Source organism: Podarcis bocagei, assembly GCF_964188305.1.
Source record: "Podarcis bocagei genome assembly, chromosome: 16".
In the NCBI taxonomy this organism is placed as follows: domain Eukaryota; kingdom Metazoa; phylum Chordata; class Lepidosauria; order Squamata; family Lacertidae; genus Podarcis; species Podarcis bocagei.
In genome coordinates this window covers 34,117,435-34,137,364 of record NC_138142.1, presented here as the reverse complement: position 1 = coordinate 34,137,364, position 19,930 = coordinate 34,117,435, and the positions used below count along the sequence as shown (strand labels likewise).

The following is a 19,930-nucleotide window of genomic DNA, read 5'->3' as shown; positions in this document are numbered from 1 at the left end:
GGTGCTGACATTTAAAGCCCTAAAAGGCCTCAGCCCAGTATACCTGAAGGAGCGTCTCCACCCCTATCGTCCAGCCTGGACACTGAGGACAAGCTCCGAGGGCCTTCAGGCGGTTCCCTCGCTGCATGAAGCCAAGTTACAGGGAACCAGGCAGAGGGTCTTCTCGGTAGTGGCGCCCACCCTGTGGAATGCCCTCCCATCAGATATCAAGGAGATAAACAGCTACAGTGGTACCTCAGTTTTCGAACGTAATCCATTCTGGAAGACCGTTTAAGTTCCAAAATGTTCGAAAACCGAAAACTCAAAAACGGAAGCCTCAAAACGGAAATCTCAATACGAAAAACTCAATACGGAAACCGTGTTTACAGTTCGACTTCCGAGGCGCATTCGAAAACCGAAACATTTACTTCCGGGTTTACGGTGTTCGAGTTTGAAAACCGAGGTAAAACTGTCTCTGATTTTTAGAAGACATCTGAAGGCAGCCCTGTATCGGGAAGTTTTTTATGTTTGATGTTTCGTTGTGCTTTTACTATTTTCTGTTGGGAGCTGCCTAGAGTGTCTGGAGCAAGCCAGTCAGATGGGAGACATATTATTATTATTATTATTATTTCAAGTCTCCTTTACTTCCTCTAGGAAGACATTGGTTTCCCTCCAGGGAAAGAACCTGGAATATATTGATATATATATATAGCCCAGATATTGTAAAGGTGTGGTAATCTGTCATGGAACAACCCCCTTGTAACCAGGTAGCAGGGGCTACCCAGACCTCGTTGCTTGTTGCAAAGGGGTCCCCATGACACTTCAGGCTTCAGGGCTCCAAAAACTAGTCCAAAGGAAGACTTGAACTGTACCCACGTAATACCTGGCTGTCTCCGTGGAGTCCCATGACGGCCTCATAACTGGGAGGGAAGTCGGTGGGGTAGAGAGGAACCGGGCTGTCCATTGAGCCATTGTAGGTTATGCTGTCAGGAGGAGAAATAATAACCTCATTGTCCATGACACACTTTCCTTCTTGGTTACGTATTTATATCTCACTCTTTCCCCCAAGGAGGTTACAATGGCATGCAGTGAAAAAGGAAGAGACGAGATTCTCTGAAGCCCATCTTGCAACTCTCCACCTGTGAGAGACACACAACCCACACAGTTTCAAGTCTGTATTTTGCATCAATAAGGACTAGGAACCTGCATATAGTGGTACAGTCAGACCTCGGGTTACAGCCGCTTCAGGTTGTGTTTTTTCGGGTTACGCACCTGTCAAAACCCAGAAGTACCGGAACGGGTTACTTGTGGGTTTCAGCGATCGCACATGCGCGGAAGCGCTAAATCGTGCTTTGCGCAGAAGCACCGAATCGCAACCCACGCGTGTGCAGACGCACCACTGCGGGTTGCGAACGTGCATCCCGCACGGATCACGTTCACGACCCGAGCGTCCACTGTACCTTGGTTCTCGAACTTTATCCATTCCGGGTGTCTGTTCGACTCCCGAAACCATTCGAAAACCAAGACGTGGCTTCCGATTGGCGCGGAAGCAGCGTCAAATGTTTGGGTTCCGAAAAACTTTCACAGACCAGAACACTTACTTCTGGGTTTGCGGCGTTTGGGAGACGATTTGTTCGACAACTAAGCTGTTCAAGAACCAAGGTACTGCTGTATTTAAAAACAAGGAAGACTTCTTTCCATCCTCAGCCTCTTTGTCCCCCAAACCGCCCACAGGCTCCCCCTCTTATCTCCCACACCTTTGGGCATCCGTCTCTGAACTGCAGGTGTACTCTGGAGGGTAATAGGGCGGAGGTGGCACTGGAGGAACAAACTCTTCCAGGTCCAACATATGCTGCAAGAATGTGTCCGGGGGAGAAGTGCAATCCAGTGTCACGGAGCTGGAACGTGGAGGGGACAGCTGTGGAAGGAGACAGAAAACAGGGTAAGTGAGGGGGCTGGGCAAGATCTGAAAGGCTCCTGATGTTCTGAGGAGCCCTTTCTCTTGTTGACATAGGCTGGATACACACCGTGTGTCTAAAGCACACGGCGTCCCTCAAAGGATCCTGGGAACTTTTAGTCTATCCCTCACCACACTACGGTTCCCAGCACCCTTAACAAACTACGGTTCCCGGGTTTTTTTAAGCAGGTGTGTGCTTTAAATGTATGGTGGGTATGCAGCCCTGGGGTTATGTCTGTTTCCTGGGCATAATTTGCAACCCATCAGTCCCAAAGAAGCCCAGAAATTGGATTTATCAGAACCTGGGAAACTTGTCTAAGAGTCACATCCAAATGAAGAATCCTGAGAACTGTAGTTTGCTGAGGGTGCTGGGAATTGTTGCTTTGCAAGGGGTCAACTACAGTTCCCAGGATTCTTTGGAAGAAGCCATGGGGCTTTCCATGTGACCAGAATCACGACACATCAACAAGGAATTGTGTCTCCAGTGTTGTGGGTGCAACTCTGTGGAACTCCCTCCCACAAGAAGTCACAGAAGCTGCTGTCCCTGATGAGTTTCAGGCAACCAATTAAAACCATTTTATTTCAGGAGAACCTTTGCACCATGAATGCTTCTCTGAGGCTTTACATTTTCTGGTGCTGTTTGTTGAAATTGCTTTTCTGAGGTTTAAATTATGCTTCTGATGAGATGCTTTGAGACCTAGATGGTAAAAAGCTGGATATGAACTTTTTAAAAAGAAAATAAAGAAATGTATAACGTAGATGCTCCCACTGAAGGAGGAGATCGAAGGGGAGGGCGAAACTTCAACACTCTCCTTGCAATCCCACTGCTCGAAAGGGAGGAGGTGAGTGAGGGGTGGGGGGTTTTTAGGAGGGTGGGGGTTTAAAGATTGGCTGGGAGGGCTCTGTCCAGCGGCGTAGCGTGAGTTGTCAGCACCCGGGGCAAGGCAAGTAATTTGCGCCCCCCCTAACCCCTAACCTGCCGCATCAGGTGATCTGAGGCGAGTTGCTGCTGGCGCTGCCGCCCAAACGATGCCGCTTGCCAGGAGGAGGAGGGGGGCAGAGAGGCGAGGAAAATGCAACATGGCCCAGCAGCAGCAGCGGCGGAGGCGGGGCTGTGAGAAGGGGCTGCCTGGCGCGTCCTCCGCGGCCCTGACGCGCGGGGACCGCGGCGAGCGCTGAGAGCCGCTGCCTGCCGGACGCCTTCAGCCCGGACGCGTGCACAGCTCATCGGTTCCACGAGACATGGGGCTCTGATACAGCCTGCGCCCGAGGCTCTTCGGCGACTCCGGAGGCAGCGAGCGCGCCCCCCCCAGATGTTGCGCCCGGTGCGGCCGGCCCCCCTTGCACCCCCCACACTACTCCACTGGCTCTGTCTTACAAGAATGGCAGGGATAGCAAACATTCTGATCTGCCATGAGCTGTGAAGTTGTTTCTCTCCCCCCCCCAACACACATCTGGTACATTTCACAGGCCCACCTCCCTCCATTCCAGCTTTTCACAACTTCATTAGTGTCAGATTTGTTTCTGTTTGGCTACACAGCAGAACCGGGGCATCATTACCCTACGTAAAGGCATTCACACCTTGGCTAGAGATGACTTAGGAGAAACTTCAATACTCCTAATTTGAATGAAGCTGGTTTGTTATGAAATACTACTCCGATAACTTTTCTCAAAGTTCAGGATGCATGTGCAGTTTGCATGAAGATTTTTCCTTGTAAGCAGCCTTGAGTCCCTGTCAGGGCAAAAGGTGGGGTAAATTGATAATTTTAATTTTTAATTTAAATTATTTTTTAAAATTTGAATTAAAAAAAACAATTCAAATTTATTTTTTTTAAATTTTAATTCATTTTTTAAAAAAGAAATTAAATTTAAATTATTATTTTTAAACTGGCAGTGAGTATGCAGTGAATGGGGGTGTGAAAGACAACCCTGAGAAGATTTTGAGTGGACAAGGAGAGGTTTCGAAAGCGCTCAGATCGTTCCCAAGTGAATCTGAGGCAAGCTGGGAGCAGGCCGCCCGTCTCTGGAACTCACCGCATAGAGGATGTCGAAAGAGAAGATTTGGATGCAACACATAATGGCAGAGAGGGTGCACACTACGATGGCGAAAACAGTCAGGCCACACACACTGAAGAGGAGGTCCTGAAGGGGCAGGGAAGGGGGGAGGTGGGGGGTGTCAAAACACAGATCATTGTCACTGCGCTTGCAAAGGAACGCTTGATAAGTCTGGCTGCCTAGACACTAACCCGTTTGCGGCACACAAAGGTAGCTTTCCTCGACCCGGAAGAGCTCGTTGCGGACCCTAAACACACTGCTTTTCATCTAGATTTGATTCTAGGTCCTGCCATCAAGTTGATACACATTTGGAAAACCTTCCCTTGACCGGATTGGCTATCCATGCCTTTTTCTCCCTGCCCAGGCCCCAAGTGACTGAAAAATAAGGTTACCAGATGCCCCCGTTTCCCGGGGACAGTCCCCGGATTTACAAATCAGTCCCCATACAAAATCCATTGAAGCTGAAAAGTGTCCCTGGATTTGTTAATTTGTGGGTGAACATATCAGACCACACAGCAATTCTTCAGACAGCTCTTGTTTGTCCACAGGCCAGAACAGAACTGAATTGAAGGGTTCAGCCAACCTGCTTATATAGAGCTCAACTACAAAGCAACAGTAACAACTTTCTGTAACTATCCAATCACTGAACGTCACTTTCAATTCCTTATTTGCATATGCAGACCTAAGTGAAAACTATCTACAGTATCCCCCTGCTGGCCCAGGGTGAGAACTTCAGTACATAACAGGACTCATTGAAAAAAATCTGGTAACCTTAATGAAGAAGGAATTGGCGATTGCAAGCTTGATGTACTGCCCACCCACAACTGCACTGGGCTGGTGTGGGGCACACACACAAACACACACACACACACACACACACCATTGCAGGACAACTTACATCTGTTTTACACATCACAGAGTAATACATAAGCAATCTGCCATGAGTTTTTTTTCCCAGAACAAAATCAGTTTCTCAATAAGGGCCTTTCAAGAGGAAACAAAGGGGCAAAAGATCTAGATTCGGGTAGTCCAACTTCTGCTTGTGCCCCCCCCCTGGCCTTTTTTGGCGGCCCTCAAGAAAAAAACACCTTAAAAATCTAAAAAATTAAGTCTGATTATTGGTAACATGTATTTAATTATTGACGTTAAAAATTACTATAGCCTTGCTGTGTACGTATTAACTGTGTATTTCATATATTTAATTAAATATAACTGTGTATATCTAGTAATATTAAATATATTGCAAGCACCTTAATGTACGATATGGGAATTTAATTCAGTGCGTGGCCCAAAGGTTCTGTGTCGGAATTCTCTTGCGGTCCATTTGGTCCGAGAGTCTGGGCCGCTTTAAGCTAGATTGTGTGTGGACCATGCAGAATAAAGGACTGAGGCTATGTTCACGCTATGGATTTGAAGCATTATGTGACTGTAAGCCACTCTGGGAATTGTAGTTTTGTGAGGGGAATAGGGGCTGCCTAATAATAAGAATAAGAATAATTTATTTATACCTGCCCATCTGGCTGGGCTTCCCCAGCCACCCTGGCAGCAACCAACAGAATATTAAAAATGCAATAAAACATCAACAACTCTCGGTGCCCTAAACAAACTACAGGTCCCAGGATTCTGTTTAGAGTGGTGTTGTGGTACTTTAAATGCATGGTGTAAAAGCGGCCTCAGAAGAGGCAGATTTCGGGGAGTGTGGCTGGTTTGCCCACACTGAGTGCCGAGCCCAGAGGGCGCCACCACAATGATGTAATGCGACAAGAGGCAGAGGGGCGCCAAATTTTGGCATCCAAGAGGGCACGGCTGAAATTTGAAAGCCACTGGCCTCAGGCTCCATTTATTCTACAACACAACGTCGCGGGGGAAAGACCCACTTAAATCTCAGAAGCCTAATCTCCTTCTTTCTCTTGAAATAAAAAATTTAAGGTCTTATATATATATATAATAAATGTTCATAACTGCATATATAAACCACATGTCTGAAACCCCACAGAAAAATTCCTGAAACCATTTTGTCCCTCCCAAATTGACCTCAAATATTTCTCTGCTAGGTCAATGGAAAATGGAAAAGCCTCCCCATTGTCCTTTTGTTCACAAATCCCGTCTTAAGGGTATGTCTATGTATGAATAGGGTGAGCTGTGACCTGGCTCAGGAAACTAAGTATTTATCATTACAAAAGACTGGCCAGGCTCCCCAGGTAATCCAATCAAGTGACCATTAACAGGTAACCTGCCAGACAGGAGATAAACAACGCACTCAGATTTCTGTTGTAGACCGCCCTTTTTGTGATGTAGGTATGATGTATCTGGGGGGTGGTCTTGAGCTACACCCCTTCTGTGATGTATGTATGAAGTTTCTGGGGGTGGTCTTGGACTCCAGGGCGGGCAATTTAAAATGTCTATATAAGGGCAGGCACACCTTTGTTCTGGGTCCTCCTCCTTTCCTGTATGTGAAGGGAGCACCCTGTTGCAACAGTCAATAAAGATCAGGCTTACTAGCTGCTTTGCTTCTCAATATTCTCTGGTTGGCCTCTGTTATTTTCTCCACCAATATATTTAATTAAATATAACTGTGTATATCTAGTAATATTAAATATATTGCAAGCACCTTAATGTACGATATGGGAATTTAATTCATTTAATTTTATTTTCTCCACCAATGGAGAACGTACAAAGGACTCTATGAGGGCTCTTGTATACCCCATAAGGGAATAAGGGCAGATTTTTGTTTCTTACACTCTCATTCACACACACACACACACACACACACACACACACACACACCTCCCATAAAATGTCAGATGCAGAATGTAACCTTCATCAAAAACCGCCAATAGATCCGTCTGCAATCAGGAACATCCTTGTTTACTCACCTTGAGGACCAGGCGGACCTTGGAGCAATTTGGATCCAGTTCTGCGTTACTTCCGCAGCTTCCGAGCTGGCAGCAAGGGCACAGCTGAGATGGAGAGGTGCCCTGCTGGGGAGGCAGGAAAAGTTTGTAAGTGTGCTGCTGGCAAATGTTGTACTTTAACACGAGGCAAGGTTTCTGGGCCTGCCTGCAGTTGCACAGCACCATGGGCCTCGTAGTCTCCTCCCTTCCTCCCCTGTTGCTCCTTTATCCTTGGAATTGCGCCCACCCCAAAACAACTTTTGAAGCCTCCCCTCTTACTTGCTTTCGACACCCACCTTTTCCACGAAGCGTTTGGCACACAACCATGCAAGTCCCCACAGCCCTGTCGCGACTAAACCGAACTACGCGGTAACTAAAACAATTCATCTTCCCATTGCTATAAATACGCAAAGAAATACTCTAATGTAAAATGGTACATGCATGCTTGGAAGAGGGAAGAGGGATGCAGTGGGGCGTTTTGGGCGGGGGCGCAGCTGGCAGAGAAAGAGTTAAGTGGGCCCTCCTCCCCAATCCCTCTGCTCCAAAGCGCCCCCTTCGAAAGCTGCTTTTCCCCCTTTGAAGCCACCTTCCCCAACCAGGTGCCGTCCAGATGTCGCTGGAGTCATTCTCCCTGATCACTGGCCACGCTGCTTGAGAATGATGAGAACTGGAGCCCAAGAACACAGCTGAACTACAACTCCCATCATCCCACAGCATTAGCCGTGCCGGCTGCCAGGGGGCTGCCGGGAGCTTGGCGACGCCTAGAGAGCACTCGGTTGTGGAAGGCTGTGCTGGAAGAAGAACGTAACGTATTAGCTCTGCTCTACGTCAAACCCCACCTGGAAGTCCAGGCTCCGTATCCCCTGCTCCTTCCAGACCGCATAACGGTCCCGTTGTCTTACCGGCTCGCAAGCCTCCAGGGACTTCACCTGCTGCTGGGCATTTTGGCAGGAGAGGATGGAGCCAGCCAGGGTAAGCATGACTCCGAGGACTGAGAGGAGCGTGAAGAAGGTAATCTGGGGGGTGGCGGGGAGAAAGAAGGCCGTTAAATCCCTAAGGAAGACAAGGGGGGAAGACACACACAGGAAATGGAGGAAGAAGCTGCCTTGCACAGAGCCAGAATGCTGTCCCATCTAGCTCAGTAATACAGTGGTGCCCCGCAAGACGAATGCCTCGCAAGACGGAAAACCCGCTAGACGAAAGGGTTTTCCGTTTTGGAGGTGCTTCGCAAAACGAATTTCCTATGGGCTTGCTTCGCAAGACGACAATGTCTTGCGAGTTCCTGCTGGTTTTTTCCCCCTCCCCCCCCTTTTTCTAAGCCGCTAAGCCGCTTATCAGCTGATCCGATCAGCAGATAAGCCGCTAAAAGCTGCTAAAAGCTGCTAAAAGCTGCTAAAAGCCGCTAATAGCGCTAATCCGTCAATGGGCTTGCTTTGCAAGACGAAAAAACCGCTAGACGAAGAGAATCACAGAACGGATTCTTTTCGTCTTGCGAGGCACCACTGTAATAATAATAATAATAATAATAATAATAATAATAATAATAATAATAAATTTTACTTATACCCTGCCCTCCCCAGCCAGAGCCGGGCTCAGGGCAGCTAACACCAATAAAATCACAGTAAAAACATAATAGGGGGGAAAGGGGAGGGGGGAAGGAAAAGGGGGGGAATTTAAAATACAGGTTAAAATGCAATTTAAAATGCAGGCTCATTTTAAAGTAGCTGATAAATCAAGACCATAAGGGAAGGGAAACATAAGGGTCAGACTGAGTCCAAACCAAAGGCCAGGCAGAACAGCTCTGTCTTGCAGGCCCTGCGGAAAGATGTCAAGTCCCGCAGGGCCCTAGTCTCTTGGGACAGAGCGTTCCACCATGTCGGGGCCAGTGCTGAAAAGGCCCTGGCCCTAGTTGAAACCAATCTAACCTCCTTGAAGCTCGGGACCTCCAGAGTGTTGTTATTTGTGGACCTTAAGGTCCTCCGCGGGGCGTATCAGGAGAGGCGGTCCCGCAGGTACGTGGGTCCTAGGCTGCACAGGTTGTAGTCCACACAGGTTGGCAGAAGCTCTACGGGGTTCCAGGCAGGGGTCTCTCTCCCTCCCAGCCCTACCTGGAGATGCTGAGGACCGAACCCAGGACCTTCTGCATGGAAAGCAGATACTGTGCCCCCTGAGCTACGGCCCATCCCAAAACAGTCACAGCGAGGAATATTTTCAGACGGCAGATTTCCTTCCACCCCAGGCTGATTAAATGTGCACAAAACCACTTCTGAACTGGAGAGGAGGTGGAGTTGCGGGCTTCACACCCTCTCCACGTGTGCGGGGGCTGGCTCTCAGCCTCTGCACGATTGAGGGGATCCCTGGCCGCATCATCCCCTGGCCAGCCAATCAGCTGGCCGGGGGGGCGTGGCTTGCGCGATATCACACTGGCGCGGCCAGGGATCTCCCTCTTTTGCCACCTCAGCTCATCGGGTTTCTCACCCTTTAGGTTTTCCTTTTGACCTTGCTATGGACCTCGGTTGGTCGCCGTTAAGGGGCCTGGTAGGAATTTTTTCCACTTGGCAAATTGGCACCAGCCACTTGGTTTTTCGCCTGTCTCGTAGGAAATCGTCACAACTTCCTCGGCATTGGCGGTTAGGCATTGGTAGGGGTATTGTCATGTAGATGAAGGGGGGGAGGAAGCGCCATCACCTCCCCTGAATATCGAAGGGTAGTCCAGTAAAGGATTCTGGGGAGTGTGGCCCTGTCCGAAGCCTATGGAGGTGAGGACCTAAGGCACGCCCCCTATCGGTGACCCCAGGAGAGTTCCTTGTTGATGTGCATCAGCAGGACTCCCCCTTGTTGTTGTTTAGTTGTTTAGTCGTGTCCGACTCTTCGTGACCCCCTGGACCAGAGCACGCCATGCACTCCTGTCTTCCACTGCCTCCCGCAGTTTGGTCAAACTCATGCTGGTAGCTTCGAGAACACTGTCCCACCATCTCATCCTCTGTCATCCCCTTCTCCTTGTGCCCTCCATCTTTCCCAACATCAGGGTCTTTTCCAGGGAGTCTTCTCTTCTCATGAGGTGGCCAAAGTACTGGAGCCGCAGCTTCAGGATCTGTCCTTCTAGTGAGAACTGAGGGCTGATTTCCTTCAGAATGGAGAAGTTTGATCTTCTTACAGTCCATGGGACTCTCAAGAGTCTCCTCCACCACCATAATTCAAAAGCATCAATTCTTCGGCAATCAGCCTTCTTTATGGTCCAGCTTTCACTTCCATACATCACTACTAGGACTCCCCCTACTGGTGGTTAACCCTTCCCGGTCTTCAAGCAATCGGGCTGAAACCGGATAGTCGGTTAGGACCAATGCCTAAGCCAATACCACTCATTCCTGTAACCAATAAAGTTGTGGCCATTTTTTGCCCATTAACCTAAATATTTGCGTCATGTGTCTTTATTTCCACATGGTGGAGGCGGGAACTCGCCATGCAATGGAAAGTGCTACCAGTAGGGTTAGACCCTACAGAGTAGAGCTGGGAAAGGAGGATTTCCACAACAGCACAAAGCAGAGGGAGAACAAATTTCATCCTGGCTAGTAGCATTTTGACAACCTTATCCTCCACAAAATTCTCTTCTACAGCTGTCCATGTTAGTGGCTGTCACAAATTCTTGCAGGAGTGAGTTCCACAGTAGGTGCCATGCGGAAAAAACGACTCTTTTGTCTGACACCCGAATCTTCCCCTCAATTGACTTCATCCGATGTCCTCAAATTCCAGCGTTTTAGGAAAAAGAGAGAGAAACTTTCCTCTTGTCCACTTGCAGCATTTTAAGCACATCTATCATGTCTAGACACAGATGGCGCTGTGGGTTAAACCACAGAGCCTAGGACTTGCCGATCAGAAGGTCGGTGGTTCGAATCCCCGCGACGGGGTGAGCTTCCGTTGCTCGGTCCCTGCTCCTGCCAACCTAGAGGTCTGAAAGCACGTCAAAGTGCAAGTAGATAAATAGGTACTGCTCTGGCAGGAAGGTAAACGGTGTTTCTGTGCGCTGCTCTGGTTCTCCAGAAGCGGCTTAGTCATGCTGGCCACATGACCCGGAAGCTGTACGCCGGCTCCCTCGGCCAATAAAGCGAGATGAGTGCCGCAACCCCAGAGTCGGCCACGGCTGGACCAAATGGTCAGGGGTCCCTTTACCTTTATTAGGTCTAGGGCTGGGTGATATCTGATTTTCAACATCGCGATATCCGGTTCACCAACATCGCGATATACTGATATATCACAATGTCTGAAATAAGTATGGAGCTAGGCTGGCTTCACGGTTTTTCACGCGTTGTGATTTTTGCATAGCACACAAACGCACACACGTATTATGGTTTGTGAGATATTGCTAGGTCAAAAATTATGAAACCGATATTATGATAGGGACTTCAAACCAGTTTTGGACAATATATTAATATATTGCCCAGCCCTAATCATGTCCCTCTCACCTGTCTGTTGGTTTCCTTCTAAGACAACTCCTCTCTCTCTCTCTTTTTCTCTCATGATGCCCCACTTTTGGAACGATAATGCCTCTCTCCACCCGCCTTCCATTCAGAGGCCTCCTCAGAACCCACCTTTTCCATAAAGCCTTTGGCACAACCTCAGCTGGAAGGTATCCTAAGTATAAATGCGTTTCTTGACAATTTGTTTCCATTTATGCCTGCTTAGCCTTCCTTCTGCACATCAACCCTTTCCCCCTTTGTGTTTCCTAAGAACATTTGCTTTTCAGAGCTTGGGAAGTTCGTTCTGAAACGGAACTCGTTTTGGTTCAAGTTCAAGACGTCCAAAGAGGAACAGATTCCGGCGAAAGACCGTCCCTTTACAAAGCAAACTCGTTCAGTCCAGAGTTCGATTCAAGTTCATCCGAATGATCCTCAACATTCAGACAGTTGCAGGCTGCTGAAGTATAGAATACAGTGGTACCTCAGGTTACAAACACTTCGGGTTACAAACTCCGCTAACCCGGAAATAGTACCTCAGGTTGAGAACAGAAATCGCGCGGCAGCGGCGAGGCGGCAGCAGGAGGCCCCATTAGCTAAAGCACGCCTCAGGTTAAGAACGGTTTCGGGTTAAAAACAGACCTTCCAAATGAATTAAGTTCATAACCTGATGTACCACTATATACTGAAAGAAGATGAAGCAAACATCAAAACATACAGTGGTGTGTGAATGGTTTTTTCCCATGTATTTCCCCCATCAATTATGTACTTTAATGGCCCGAAAAGTCCAAAGCTTATTTTTTTTTAAAAAAAAAAGCAAATGAAGAGAATGAACTTGAAAATGAACTAGAAACCTTCCAAAGTTCCACCGCCAAAAGAACTTTCTTTGTGTTCATTTAACTTGGCAGTTACTGGAACGACTTTCAGGCGCAGCCCAGAGATTTCTGAACTAATTCAGTTAACTGTGTTAAGAAGAAGAAGAAGAGTTTGGATTTGATATCCCGCCTTTCACTCCCTTTAAGGAGTCTCAAAGGGGCTAACATTCTCCTTTCCCTTCCTCCCCCACAACAAACACTCTGTGGGGTGAGTGGGGCTGAGAGACTTCAAAGAAGTGTGACTAGCCCAAGGTCACCCAGCAGCTGAATGTGGAGGAGCGGGGAAGCGAACCCGGTTCCCCAGATTACGAGACTACCGCTCTTAGCCACTACACCACGCTAGACTAGTTTATTCCAAACACGAATGAAGCGTCAGTACTTACCACCGGGGTGAACGGGCGCCTCCAGGAGACGATGCCAACCACTCCGGAGAATGCCAACTAGAGATCAAGACACACAGAGAAGAGAGGTTGCCTTGATTGCCAAAGATCTACCAGTGGCTTCGAGTGACCACTGCTGGTCTTCTCTACTAGGTGAGAAGGAAGCTGCTGAGAGCTTGGCCAGGGGGGGCATGGCCCATTTTGTTTTTAAAAGAAGAAACATGTCTCCTCAAACTGGAAGCTTTCGCTCCATTAATTGAAGCTTTTCTCATTTTTCCAAAGGGCTGCCTCTGAAGATGGTTCGGAAACTTCAGCTAGTGCAGAATTCAGCGGACAGGTTGCTCACCAGGGCACGGCGATGTGAGCATCTTACACAGATCCTGGTCCGACTGCGCTGGCTGCCAATTAGTTTCCAGGACCAATTCAAAGTGCTGTTTTTGATCTATAAAGCCTTAAACAGCTCAGGGCCGCAATACCTCAAGCACCACCTCTTTCCATATGAACCTACCCGGACCCTAAGATCATCTTACGAGGCCCTTCATTGAGTGCCTCCTCCACGAGAGGTCTGGATGGCGACAACACGAGAACGGGCCTTTTCTGTGGTGGCTCCCCATTGTGGAATGCCCTCCCCAGGGAGGCTCGCCTGGCGCCCTCATTATAAACTTTTAGGCACCAGGAGAAAGAGTTCCTATTTAACCAGGCCCTGAGCTGACATCCGATGCCCTTTTAAATATATGGTGAGAGGGGGGGGCATTATTGGTTTGTTGTTGTTCTTTATATTGTATTTGGTGTTTTTTATATTGCAGTTTTATGTTGTCAACGGCTCTGAGATCGACAGCTAAAAGTTGGCATACAAATTTAATAAATAATAATAATAATTTTAAAATCTTAAGCTCAGTTCTCCCATATTTTCACATCACTGTATGGTTTGTTTTAAAAAAACAACCATTTCTTCACAATAAATTGCCAGCATTTTAGTGCGAACCTCCTAACGGGCATGCTTTTCTATGCAGCATTGCCTAAAATACACATTTTTGCAAAGTGTATTCCCCTCACATTTACATTTCCCCACACGCAATGCATTTTGGCCTGCTCTTTTCTTTAGCATACGCATTTTTAGGCACGCTTTACCTCAGCGCATGCATTTTCATGCACGTTGCTCAGCTGCAGAACTGCTCTACAAACAAAAAAATCTGGAGAAGCGCCGGTTTCGAAGCTGTTTCAGCTCGAATACAGTTGCAGAAAGCGTGACCGAATCACAGAGATTTTTTTTAGCAGTTGCTAGGAAGGACCTCCTGGAATAAGTGGCACATCTCTGTCCCGGATTAAACAGGGGAGAGAGGCTGCAAAGCTCAGCGTTCTTTCCCATGGCTGCTGGCAGCCGAGTTGACTCTGAGAGCAGAGGAGGGACGCAACATTTCTCAGTAGGCTGTAGATTTTATTATTATTATTTTATAATGGAGTTCATTCGCTCTAAATTATTCATGATTACATTTTTTTTTTATAAGCGATGTGATTGAAAACAGAGCCGGCAGAAACTGCCTCGAGCTGAGGAAACGGAGGATTGGTGCCTAAAGCTAAGTCCTGCTCCGAGGAGACCCACTGATATTAATGCTCAAGGGTTAACTGAGGCCAACTGGCTGCAATGGGTCAATTCTGAGCAGGATTTTGTTAGATCTCAGTGTAAACAATGCTCAGAAGGGGGTGGGGGCCAAGTATCTTTGTGTCGTTTGAGGTTCCATGCACTCCTCTCAGAGATATTTGGAGATTGGGTGCTAGAGGACTGCAGTGCGCTGTACGTGGGGCTGCCCTAGAAGACGACTCAGTTTGGTGCAAAATGGCAGCAGCCAAATTACTGGTTGGGGTTGCCTTTATAATAATAATAATAATTTTTTATTTATACCCCACCCTCCCTGGCCAAGACTGGGCTCAGGGTGGCTAACACTGAATATAAATACGGTAAAAACATTAAAACAAAAAAACAGTTGATTAAAATATAAGTTAGAATCATAGCTGTCAACTTTTCCCTTTTTTAAAGGGAAATTCCCTTATTCCGAATAGGATTCCTCACAAGACTGGGCTCAGGGCGGCTAACACTGAATATAAATACAGTAAAAACATTAAAACAAAAAACAGTTGATTAAAAATATAAGTTAGAATCATAGCTGTCAACTTTTCCCTTTTTTAAAGGGAAATTCCCTTATTCCGAATAGGATTCCTCGCAAGAAAAGGGGAAAGTTGACAGCTATGGTTAGAATACAGTTTAAAATACAGCTTAAAATGCAGCCTCGTTTTAGTGGTAGCCCATAGATCAAAGCCATAAGGGGAGAAAACGTCAAATATTCACCGGGGCCAACTATCCATGCTGGTCCTACATGGGCCAGCAAAAAGAGCCAAGGGAAAATTCATATACAAATCCCATATAAGGGGTTCCATCTAATAATAATAATAATAATAATAATAATAATAATAATAATAATAAATGAGAGGGGGGATAGACTGAGTCCATCTGAAAGGCCAGGCGGAACTCATAAAACCGTGTTCTAAAGCAGATGACTTGCCGGTTGCTTTTTGGGCATAATTTAAAGTGTTCACACTAGTTTGAAGCTCTAAAGGACTGGAAGGCTGGCTCCTTCCCTTGAGACCCCCTTGGGTGCTGAGATCAGCAGAGGAGGCCCTCTGCCACCCTCAGAGGTCCAACACAGTCTTTTGGCTGTGGGTCCACCCCACCACTGCCTGTGGCCCCCAATTGACTTCCCATTCATGGGGGAGTGAATATTCCAGTTCACCAGTTTGTCACACAACATCGCCTTGATATTTTACAATATGGCAGTATTTAGAAATGTGTCTGTAAATAATTATGTTGTTGTTGTTGTTGTTGTTTGAATTTATATACCACCCTATACCCATAAGTTTAACCCTATAAAAGTAAAAAACAACGCTAACCAACTTTAAAATGCCTAAATCAAATAGACATGATGAGAGACCAAATAAAAGTTTGACAAACCAGGGAGAACTTGAAATTCAGAACCCCCCTGGTGAAACACCCACTGTGTCTGCAGAGTAGTTTATTCTCTTTTATTGAGTAATTAATGAGTAATTAATGAACTGGAATGACTACTTGCTCTCAGTGCTGTCATGTGAACCTATTGCCTATTAATGGCAATCTGCATCAGAGGCCCAACTTCCAGGCGCCTCTGCCAGAGGTGAGGTGGGTGGTGAAATCAGACAGGGCCTTTATAGTGGTGGCTCCCTAACTGTATAATTCTTAACCTTGGGACAGTTAGCTGGTATCTATTTTGTTTGTCTCTCCAGATCCAGCTTATATGTTTTTGATTTCCCTGGGCTTTCAGTGGATTTTCTGCTGTATATTTTAATTATGATTGCTACTTATCAACTTGCTTTCAGTTTTGCTGCTGATTTCAGTGTTAATTAGTGGGTAGTTTGTTTGTTTTTTAAAAATATCTTTCTTGGAAGTGTTGGCTGATGAATGGCATCCCAGAAATCTGTTAAATAAGTAAATAACATCAGGCTTTTTTTGCCTTTCCCCCTTCTTCTTCTTTTAAAACGTCATCTGCCAATGGCTAGAAACATTTAAATCAATGTGTGCTGGATGGGGAAGGTGGGGAAAGCCCAATATCTATCAATAATGGATCCAAAAATGGATCTGGGGAAAGCCTGAGGTTTCACCCAGCTGTGCTATGCAAGATGCACTCACCGGAAAACCAGCCCAGATAGGACATGCGTTCCGGATGTGGCTCTGCGAGGGCATGTTGGTGGTTACCAGCAGGCTCAACGTCACGATCAGAACGCCCAGGATCATCTGAACGAAGCCGAGGAGGAGGATGATCTGGAGCCAGGCCCGCCGGACACGGAGGTGCGTGAAGCTGCGGGACGTTGTGCGGGCCGTCAGCGAGTAGCTGGAATCGCTCCGGGAGGGCATGGCTCTGGCCCAAAGGAGGGCGGCTTCCGGAGGGACCCCAGAAGCAGCCGTAAACAGAAGCGACCCTGGTCCTCAAAGGCTAGGCCTTGAACCCTCCTGCGTAAGGCACAGGACCTGCTTTTCAAAAGAGGCAAGTTTTTTATGGCTTTCCAAAAAGCAGCTTCTGGTTGGCTAACCCCAAATCCACTTGACTCTCTAGGCTCTGTATATTTGAGAAGAAACCGACGAAAAGGAGGGCGGATGTTGGTGTATAATTCCAAGGCACCAACACGGCTTCACCAGGGCACCGCCCTAGAAGATATCTCAACGGTGAAAGGGTGCCTCTGAGCATGCGTGGAGGGCCCCTGCCCTGAGCAAACACACACATAAATGCATCCGACGGGAGAGGGATTCCAGGGGAGGAGACGAGGGGTGACAAGGAGAGTTTGGCCCTGGCACACTTTCGCTTTTAGCTGCACGCCGCCTCCGGGGAGAAGGAGATGCCAACTTCCAGATCTCCCCCCGCCCAAGAAAGCCACTGCCCAGGAGAAGGAATATCAGAGCTTGGCTTCAGAATAGGGATCATCCCAACCTCAAAAACCCAACCCTCCCGTCCTCCACGTGAATCGGTCCAGCAGAATGTGAATCCTCCAGGTCCCACGTGAACAGCATCTAACCACATCACTTGGGAGTCGAATGGGGAAAGTTAGCCCTTTTTCTCAGCACCGTGCAGTTTTGAATCTGCAGGCCTTTGCGCTCTCCCTTTGGAAGAAGGCCTCCAGGCCGCCAGGAAATGAAGGACTGGATGCAGAGAGATTGTTACGCAAAAAAGGGGCTTTCTGACTTTTTCCACAGCCGGGGTCCTCAAGAGAGCCATCTTTCCTGAATCAGGGATCATCATGGCCCAAAGGGGACCCTTGCCTGGCAGCCATGGGGTGGTTGTTTATCCGGACAGGAGTTTGCTCCCAAGGAGGAGAGAGAATCGCAACAGCAGCAGCAAGCAATTGATGCTGTTTCCGACGGATGAGAAACACCAAGCGGTTCCCGGACGAGCAATGGATTCTCAGCCGACCGCTGCTCCTCTGACGGGCGGCCTGGCACCACTGCTGCCATCCACGCGGCTTGCCTCCTCCCTCCTCCCCTCAACCCAGTGTTGGCAGATGGATCAGGAAAAGATGTCCGGAGTCAGCTCCAAAACCCCAGAGGATTCTCACTGAACCGCTGGCAAACCAACCTGACGCTGCGGTAACCACCCCGAGCAGGAGATGGTGGCAGCTCGGCTTGGTACGGCAGAAGGCACCAGTCTCATCCGGCACGGAGGCTGGCAATTGCCAGAGTTCAAGCATTACCCAGGAAAAGTTTTTTTGGGGGTGGGTGGGGAGAGGGTCCCAGCCGTGGGGAGAGAGGCTTGTTCTTCTGTGCCGTGCAGACAGAAGGCATCAGCTCTTAAAGAGGCCACAAAACTCCGAGCCGTCTGAAAAACAGAATTGCCACAGGATAAAATAAACCGTCTTGGTAAAAAGCTGGGCACCTTGGCTTCCCTATCACGGTGTGGGCAGGAGGCTCACCCCCCTCAGCTTCTCCCTATAAACTTTGGTTTGCCCCACCCCACCCCAGAGGTCTACTGGGAAGCCCCCAACTTTGCAAAACACCCAAATCCCTCCATCTAAACTGCTTCTAAAAGGACGAGACCAGCCATCAGCCTGGCTGGATTGCTACAGATTCTTCTACACCCTCCACCTCACCTCACCCCACCCTGCTCCCCTCTGCTCCCCATCTCATCTTTCTTCCTCACCCCCCCCCAAAAAAAAAACAGGAGCTAAACACAGCTGCAGACTTACCAGGCATGGGAGGAGTCTGCTTGCCCAGCTGCAAGGCAGCTCTTGGCCAGGGATGTTCCAGGAGCCACCTCCCCCTGCCAGGCGCCTGCATCCCTCTCTCTGGAGGATGCTCGGCTGGTCCTGATGCTGCAAGGAGGAAGGGCACGCCCTGCCGTGATGCATCTTGGGAGTTGTAGTTAATCAGCCAAGGACTAGGATCCTGTGCTTTTGCCCTGCCAGGGGAAGGGCACATGGAGTCCAGCTTGAGCAGGGTGGGTGTGGGGAATTGTGTTTCCAGAGGTTTCCTGTTTGGATGGCAAGGGGCATGGGGACATAAGAAGAACAGGGAAAATCTCATATCTTTCAGGAATGATCAAGGTATTGTTGGTAGTAGCCTGCCCACTTTAACAGGACCAGTGCTGGTTCTTTTAGTTTTGTATTGTTTTGATTGAGAACTCGGCTCGTGTGCTAATCCTGGCATAACTGCATACACATTTTTTAATAATAATAATAATAATAATAATAATAATAATAATAATAATAATGCATAGCTCCTGTATTTAAGGAGAAATCTGTTCAGTCATCCTCTGCTTCCAAAACAGGGCAATAAACTCAAGGTCTGCATTAGGCTTCAGCTGTCCCATGAAATCGTATCGTCTGGCCTGTCCAAATTTACAAGCAGTAATTTGGGCTTTCAGATTTCAGCAGCACCCTGCGCAACGCCAAAATTCACCCCCCGCCCTCTGTCGTTCAGCTTCCGTTCTAAGTCATTGTTGTAGCACCCCCAGCAGCACCCTCTCAGCTTAGTGGGAGTGAACTGGTTAAAGGTAAAGGTAAAGGTACCCCTGCCCGACAGGGCCAGTCGTGACCAACTCTAGGGTTGCGCGCTCATCTCACTCAAGAGGCCGGGAGCCGGCACTGTCCGAAGACACTTCCGGGTCACGTGGCCGGCATGACGAAGCTGCTCTGGCGAGCCAGCACCAGCGCAGCACACGGAAACGCCGTTACCTTCCCGCTATAAAGCGGTACCTATTTATCTACTTGCACTTGGGGGTGCTTTCGAACCGCTAGGTGGGCAGGAGCTGGGACCAAACGACGGGAGCTCACCCCGCCGCGGGGATTCGAACCGCCGACCTTATGATCAGCAAGTCCTAGGCACTGAGGTTTTACCCACAGCGCCACCCGCGTCCCTTAGTGAACCGGTTGCGCTCCCTTAAATCTGCTTCTCTTCACAACCCTTATGCTGAGAAAGAGGAGCTGGAATTTTAACCTGACACCAAAGGTGCTTCATCATTGGTGTGTGTGTGTCTGCATCTGAGCATGCACAGAGTGCCTCTTCATTTGAATAAATACAGCCAGTCAGCTCACTTCGGGGAATGGGGGAAATCAATGTTGTTCCAATGACCATTTGGAAAGGGTCTTGATCAGGGGTCAGCATACTTTTCCAGCAGGGGGCCGGTCCACTGTCCCTCAGACCTTGTGGGGGACCGGACTATATTTTTTTGGGAGGGAAATATGAACGAATTCCTATGCCCCACAAATAACCCAGAGATGCATTTTAAATAAAAGGACACATTCTACTCATAAAAATACG

General features: G+C 48.2%; 1 protein-coding gene across 5 annotated transcripts in view; it reads right to left on the bottom strand.

Annotated features, from left to right (window-relative positions):
* The window catches only part of ENTREP3 (endosomal transmembrane epsin interactor 3), a 35,180-nt gene extending 18,066 nt beyond the window's left edge, over positions 1-17,114 (bottom strand). For 2 of the 5 annotated variants that reach the window (XM_081173557.1, XM_081173561.1), the window contains exons 1-7: positions 16,313-17,114; positions 12,598-12,654; positions 7,725-7,901; positions 6,868-6,972; positions 3,971-4,078; positions 1,737-1,897; positions 863-962 (exon numbers count right to left, since the gene is read on the bottom strand). In XM_081173557.1, coding sequence (XP_081029683.1) covers positions 863-962; positions 1,737-1,897; positions 3,971-4,078; positions 6,868-6,972; positions 7,725-7,901; positions 12,598-12,654; positions 16,313-16,537 — 933 coding nt within the window. In that variant the 5' untranslated portion in view covers positions 16,538-17,114. The remainder of the gene's footprint in view (positions 1-862; positions 963-1,736; positions 1,898-3,970; positions 4,079-6,867; positions 6,973-7,724; positions 7,902-12,597; positions 12,655-16,312) is intronic. The other 3 variants (XM_081173558.1, XM_081173559.1, XM_081173560.1) reach the window with 3 other exon arrangements.
* Positions 17,115-19,930: the final 2,816 nt, after the last annotated feature.